The sequence below is a fragment of the Sylvia atricapilla genome, chromosome Z (assembly GCF_009819655.1).
Source record: "Sylvia atricapilla isolate bSylAtr1 chromosome Z, bSylAtr1.pri, whole genome shotgun sequence".
In the NCBI taxonomy this organism is placed as follows: Eukaryota; Metazoa; Chordata; class Aves; order Passeriformes; family Sylviidae; genus Sylvia; species Sylvia atricapilla.
Genome location: NC_089174.1, coordinates 79192757 through 79200079, shown reverse-complemented (window position 1 = coordinate 79200079; position 7323 = coordinate 79192757). Strand labels below are relative to the sequence as shown.

The following is a 7323-nucleotide window of genomic DNA, read 5'->3' as shown; positions in this document are numbered from 1 at the left end:
AGTATAATTCACTCAGCCTAAGAGGAGGATAATGACAGCTTTATATAGGATCTCACTTCACACCTCCAAGTTTTCTCCTTATCTCAAAGGTTGCACTGTGCATTAAAGCAATAGTCTGTATTAATCTAACCTCTGACATTTGGGCCATATTAACCCACCAATGCAGGTTTATGTATCTCACACTTCAAACCCTATCAAGAAATTTGGCAGTGGCAGCTTGATAAGGACACCATACCTTACTGAACTTGTTCTAAAAACAACATCAGCAAAAACACTGCTCTGGTGGCACTTTTTAATGACCTTGTTCACTCTTCTTTAGCTATGGGCCATTCGGGTAATTCCTGTTTCTGTGGCACCAGAACTGCTGTAAAGAAGGAACAGTGAAAATTACTGTTTATCTGCAAAAATATTAACACCCAGGACTGTAAAATCTGAGAAAAACTTATGATCTGGAACCTTGAACTGTTCAATTTTAGATGATAGAATAATGTTAAAAGCAGGGTTATGTTTTTTATGAGACTGATCACATTTTCTTTTGTTTCTGTACTGGACTAATTTATAAGCCAATTTATAATTTATAAACCAATGCTCATTACCTGCTACTTGACAGTGAAAATTCTACTAAAGAATTTTCCCAAAAGGGATCTTTCTGGTATTGCAACAAGTGGTTTAAGCAACCATTACAGCAAATTCAGACTCTCTTTTTTTATTCATGTGGTATGGATAGTGAAATAACATATCTAAAATGTATTATCCCAACTTCCCAATATGGGATCTGGACCTGAATGTGTATTTCAAAAGAAGGAGGCAATAGCCAGGTTCCCAAATTAAACTTAGCTTGTTTCAAGAAAGCTGTGACCATTCTAAAAAGGACTGCATCGTCTTAATTCTGGGTCAGAGTGGTTCAAGCAGGCAAAGTTTACATGTCTTTTAAAGAACAATGAAAATAATTAAAATTGTAGTTTCATAAAATCTTAAGAGCCTGCAGATGGAGTTTCCATCTTCTAACCTGACCCTCACTTAGAAAAATTCTCCTTCATTATGTTGAAAAGTTTTTGATTACCATATTTGGATCAAACAAAGATTTTGACTACTGTAATTAAAACACGGACAAAAGTCAGCTGTTTTATTAAATACATAATTCTAAAAACCTTTAGAGAGGCTGGATAATGAATGCAGTGAGAGCACTTGAATGCACAACTTAAGAAACAAATGATAACTCTGCTTCAAAACTGCATGACAGGTTCTTGAGAGATTCCTTTTCACACTTGTCCAGTGGTATTTTTAGGATCAGCTTACAAAAGAGCCAGTGCTTTATTGCAGTCACTTTCCAAGGCAGCTCTGGCTAACTTCACACTCCTTTTATCTCCTTTCCTTTTTTTCTCTCATTATCTTCTTGCTTTCTTCTCTTCTCCTCTTAGTTACAGGATTCCGTGGATCATAGATCTCAAAAGTGTCTTCATCCTGCATGCTTGCATCTTTCACCTTTCTGCTTCTGTCTTCAAACTGAAGCACATGTGACATCCTACCAAAAAAAAACAAACAAACAAAAAAAAACAAAACAAAACAAAAAAAAAAACAACAAAACCCTCTAATTCAGTGAAAGAATGGAAAATACAATTTGTAATTATGATATGCATAGCAAGATTTCTGATTTAGTTTTGGGCATAGCAAAAAAGAACTGACCTGGATTTTTTCTGTTGGTGTTTTTTTTTTTTTTCTTATAAGACCCTATTATAAGATGACAGTTTTTGTAAAGATTCCTTTTAAAAATACAGCTAAATACAGATAGAGTTGTCTCTGGATTTTATTTCACATACTAAAGTATGGGTTTTTGTCTTTTTCTATTTAGCATATTTTCCAAAATGTATGGCAAATTTTTTCCCAGGAACAGGGAGTGTTTCTCCATTTTCCTATTAGTCACTTTAGACACCTTTCACCAGGGTGGAGGATTTCACAAAGTGGGGACGAGTTTACATGGAAAACACTTGAAGTAGGTACACAGAAGATCAAAAGGGGAATGCTTCATGTCCTGCTGCTCTACATTAACTTGGTTCAGATCATGCTTTTTAATTCTCTGAAGACCAGATTAAACAAATGCCTTGTTCAATTTCCTAATTTTAACAAATTTCCATTAATCTACAAACATCACTGTTACTTAACAGAGAAGTGGCTCATGTGAACCTCAGGAGGTTCAACAAGGCCAAGTACAAGATCTTACACCTGGACAGCTGCTGATATCAATACATACTGGAAGAAGAAGAGATCGAAGCAGCCCTGCCCAGAAGGACCTGGGGGTGCTGCTGGCTGAGAGGCTGGACATGACCCAGCAATGTGCACTCACAGCCCAAAAAGCCATCCATGTCCTGGGCTGCATCCAGAGCAGTGTGGGCAGCAGGGGAGGGAGGGGATTGTGCCCCTCTGCTCTGCTTTGCTGAGAGCCCACCTGCAGGGCTGCATCAGCTCTGGGCTCCCAGCACAGGAAGGACATGGAACGGTTGGAGTGAGGAAGAGGAGGCCACAAAGATGGTCAGAGGGATGGAGCAAATACATGAAAAATGAGCAAGTTTCAGAAGGAAAGTTTTGTGGACAATGAAGTACTGCTTTACAGGTCTCTTGCAACATGTAAGACATTCTGAACTAAACAGTTTTCAAAGAGCTTTAGTGCAAATCTCCACACATAAAGAAAGGGAAGGAGAACCAGCTGTTACTGCAGATTACAATACAGTACTTTAAAGAAATCAGAAAATAAAATCAAAGCTATAGACCATACATGATCTGCTTGAATGCTTTAGAAAATTCCTCAAAACAAAAATTGAGAATTTTCATCACAACTGATTCTTGACATATGTGTTTCATAAATACTTAAGAGTTGTTTCCAGTGTGAAAAACTTAGGTAGTTTATAATCCTGTCCACACTACTAACACCCAAACTTATTTTTTTAGTCATCTCTACAATTCAGAATAACATGATGTACCATTGGAGTGACTCATGGTTGCATATTTCTAGTTTAATTATAAAAACATTGTCTCACAGTGGAGGGACTGAAGTAATTTATTTTAGCTAACATGCTTTCTGCATTTGTCATATTCTTCTCAACTTATTAAAGATGAGTACACATATCAAATCCCTCTGTCCTAGTCTGAATAAAGTACAGGCCTAAGAGATGGAGTCATTCCTTGGTGTATGATTTTAAAGTGTGTTATAGGAGTGTAAGCAGAAGTGTAGTCACACTTAGTCCTTTCATCAACTCAGATTTTTCCAAGAATACAGCACAGGACATAACCCGCAGGATACAATTAATAGGAATTAAAATTAAATACATCTCTAGTTCTTGTGTCAGGCCATACAGTGTCCAAAGTAGTTTGCAAATTAGATGCAGTAGATTCAGACTAAGCAATATTTACTTCTCCACAAGAGCTGAAAGAAGTCATAGTCTCTGACTCTTATTCATAACTTTCCACTAAGACATTCCCAGCTGTGATTAAAAATAAGCCAATATTAGGAAACTTTTTGATATTCCCAGATCAATTTTAGATGCAGCATCTCAGAGGTAAAACAAAATAAACACAGACTGCTGTGGAGATTTCAAGAAATATTTTCCTTCTGTGAACTTAAGCTTATTTTAGCAATTCCCACATCTTCCCAGGTAGACCTGTTCTGCATCCATATGAATGGTGAATCACAGTGAATACTGCTTTTCAAAAGCAATTAAATTTTTTTTAAAGGAAAATAGGAAGCATTTAATAATTATTTCTATATTAAGCATTTCAATTTAAACTAATCTTACTCAAGTTCCTCCAACTGAAGTTTGCATTTGCATAGTTTTCCAAGTGCAGAGTTAGGGTGTAGTTCCACAAATACAAAGTTTCATAAGACTTTTCCTTGTTCAATTTATAGCTCTCTTCCCTTCTGCATGCTCCTGGGTTCAGTGAGGAACTGACTGCCTAGTCATGTTTCTGCAATCACTGTGCTGAAAGCAGTAACTTCATCTCTGTATCTTGGGTCTTCAGGAACCCACTAAATTGTGCTTATCGCTGATTGTTGACAGCTCATTTTATATGAGAGACATTAAATTTTGAAGTCCACTTTTCTTCAAAATGTAAAGCATGAGAGGCAGTCAGTTCTATCAAGCTAAACTCAAAAGAAAACAAAAACTCAATTTTGCAGTTTGTTTTTTTTGCTAAGAATTTGTAAAATAAAATAGCTTGCCAAAACTGATGACTTTGGGCTTGAAACACCAAGTTGTGCAAGTTGCTGTCCTTCTTTAACAGAACACATAATCACAAAATTATTTTCTTAACAGAAATGAATGCAGCAATCTTGGTATGATTGCTGAAGAAGCTGATTTTTACCCTGACCAGATGACAGCATCCTACAGGTTGACCATGGTCCTATCCCATGTAATGAGGCAGCAACTGCCCTGCATTTCTTCCCTTTCATGTTACTAAAGAACATCCAGTAGCTGCCTCTTTTCTGTATTCCAAAACTGGAATGCCTTGAAATGTTAGACTGAAATACAAAAAATTAATTTAAGATAGTTTCAGAGACAGTGCAGGATTTCAAAGCTACATGGATACTTTCATGGCCTAGTGATATTCTCAGACCAGTAAACAGACCAGGCTCTTTTGAACTACTCTAGTGAGATGGTACTTGTAAGAAAAGATATGATATACTGTAATCCCTCTGCTTTTGAGATGTGAGAGCCATGCACTGGATCTGAGCCATATGCCAACTGCTGACAGGTGGCAGTCATGTTGAGTGTAGCGTAAAGAGAAGCCCCATAGTCCAACAGCTTTGGCATTTCCAGAACCCCCTTTGGGAGAAATTGAAGTGGCAATCAGTAAACTGAATAATTTTGAATCTTGGCAAGAGTAAGGAAGCACTATGCTTTTGCTCTAGTGATGAAGCTGAAACCTCCAGGTACACTCATGCATCAGTGATTTTTATACTAACTGAAATGGAAGTGCAAAGCTGTATTGCCTAAGACCACACTTGTTTTTCAAACTGATATAGCTGTTGTCTGCTACCACCTGCCTACTGCCCTTTTTGACTTTCCTTGCACAGCTGGCCCTACAGAGCAAGCCTGGTGCCTGCAGGGACACCTAGGACATTATCTTGCACTCAACTACATGAGCATTTTAAATAGAAAATCATCAATAAGTGTGAGCAGAAGTTACATTAAGTGTGAGCAGAAGTTACATCCTGCCAACTCTGTTGTAAGAGTAGTAGCTTCTGGAAGAGCAGCAGTAAATTCTTAAGCAGTTTTAGGCAGGTGCCTGCACTTTGGAGGTGCCTGCATAAAGCACTGCAGTTGGTGCCATATTCCTTTTTGCACTAGATGCATACAAAATAAATAAAGCAACCAATCACGTCTCTATAAAATATAGAGTATCATAATTTTGAACATTATTGCTATGTTTTATCATTGTTACTGATTATTTCCAACAAGTTGCTTAAAAGGAATGCAGAAGGAATAAGTATCTGTGTTAAGAAATTCAGTGTTGCCTCCTGCATTGTACAGTCTGTCTAAAAAAATGGGACCATTACGGACCATAACTACTAGTAGTACCATTTGTTTCTGAGTTGAACATTGATTGTGAGTAACAGGCTTCCTATTTTTCTCACTTTCACAAAGCACCCATATTTAAAACAAAAACAATGATAGGTACTCAAACGCTATTGCTTTCTGTAAATTATATTCTACTTCATGCTAATTTTCCTTCAAATACAGTAAATGTTGAAGTACAATCATCAACCATTAATGCAGGAAACATTCTAGCACTTTCCTTCCATTATTTTCAAGACACCTAGACAGTGGACAGAAAAGTAACTCAAGTGGACAGATGAGAATACACAGATTAAAGATCTCTCTCCCAAAGGAAAAAAAAACCAGGCTGTTGTGGAAGAATGAAATCACTGGCAATCTCTCCATTCCCAGCAGAGTAGTGGGTGGCAGAGGAAGAATAGAGACATTTGAGAAACACTCAGAGAGAGTTAAGGGACTACCAAAAAAAATATTAAGGAAGGTAAAGACTAAAAAAACATAAGAATGAGGAACAAAAACAGAGAGGAAGGAGAGGAAGACTTATCAAAATATATATCAAGTGAAGAAAATTGTCAAATGACAAGTAAAAGAAGCATAAATTTTGAATCAAGACAAGATAACAAGAGAATGAACAAGGCAAAAAGAATGTCAAGGCCATAAAACAAAGGGAATTTTGAAGGAGAAAATACATTACTAACATCTAATATTTTCCCTTTTATTATTATTATTTTTAAATTGAGATGCTACAAGCAAAATAAGCCTCTTGGATCAGGCTGCTGTCATCATTCCTTGCATAAATGTGTCCAAGAGCTTTACAAATAATTTTGTAAGCACAATACAGTAGGAGAGAGGAAGTATGTTTGTGTCTCTAATGAAATCTGCAACTACCACTAAGTGCTCTGTGTAATACAACTCTTGTAAGCAAATTCTGTAGCTTCTGTCTGCCCTGTCTCACCATCCAGATTTGTTTTCCTTCTTGTGTAACATCATCCCTCTTTTCATCCAAAGGAGTCTTGTAATTCACATTTCTCTCCCTTACAAATCATTAAAAGAAAAACCATTTTTTTACCAAGTACTTCAAGTAAGTTTTAATTCTTAGATTAATTCTTTAATTCTTTGATCTTTAAGTAAGTTCTTAATTCTAATATTCTAAATACCCATGATAGACCCAGTCTCATAGATGGATTAATCACTCTAATTATCAGTTTCACACAGCCACTTCTGTCTCAAAAATGTTTCGCAAAACTATTTCCTTGAGTACTGTTTGTCTCATTAACTCATAGTACTGGAGCTCTGCTTAATTACCTACAAAAGCCTGTATCTCTCTGTGGCACTTGGTATTTAAACCTTACACTGTATCACACATTTCTACCATGCCTAGTGTGCCAAACCAGGTATTTCAATTTAACTAAGCTTCTAATCAGAGAGCCATAGAAACACTGAGTTTGGTTTTGGATCAGCAAAATTGCCTGTTGATCCAGCACTGCCAAGCCCACTAAATCATGTCCTGAAGTGCCACATCTACATGCTTTTAAATGCCTCCAGGAATGGTGAGTCAGCCACTTCCCTGGGCAGCCTGTTCCTGTGCCTGACAGCCTTCATGGCAAAAAAAAATTACCCAATATCCAATCTAAACCTCCCCTGACACAACTCAAGGCCACATGCTCTTGTCCTATCACTTGATAACTGGGAAAAGACACTGACTTACACAGTACTGTCTAGTAATAATTTCTGATCATAGGTTTCTGCTGTGATAGTTAGCACTAGGAGATAT

At 37.0% G+C, this 7323-nt stretch overlaps 1 protein-coding gene across 1 annotated transcript in view; it reads right to left on the bottom strand.

Annotated features, from left to right (window-relative positions):
• Positions 1-690: 690 nt before the first annotated feature.
• The window catches only part of CWC27 (CWC27 spliceosome associated cyclophilin), a 97413-nt gene continuing 90780 nt past the window's right edge, over positions 691-7323 (bottom strand). The window contains exon 14 of the mRNA XM_066339760.1: positions 691-1525. Within this exon, the coding sequence (XP_066195857.1) occupies positions 1363-1525 (163 nt within the window). The 3' untranslated portion in view covers positions 691-1362. The remainder of the gene's footprint in view (positions 1526-7323) is intronic.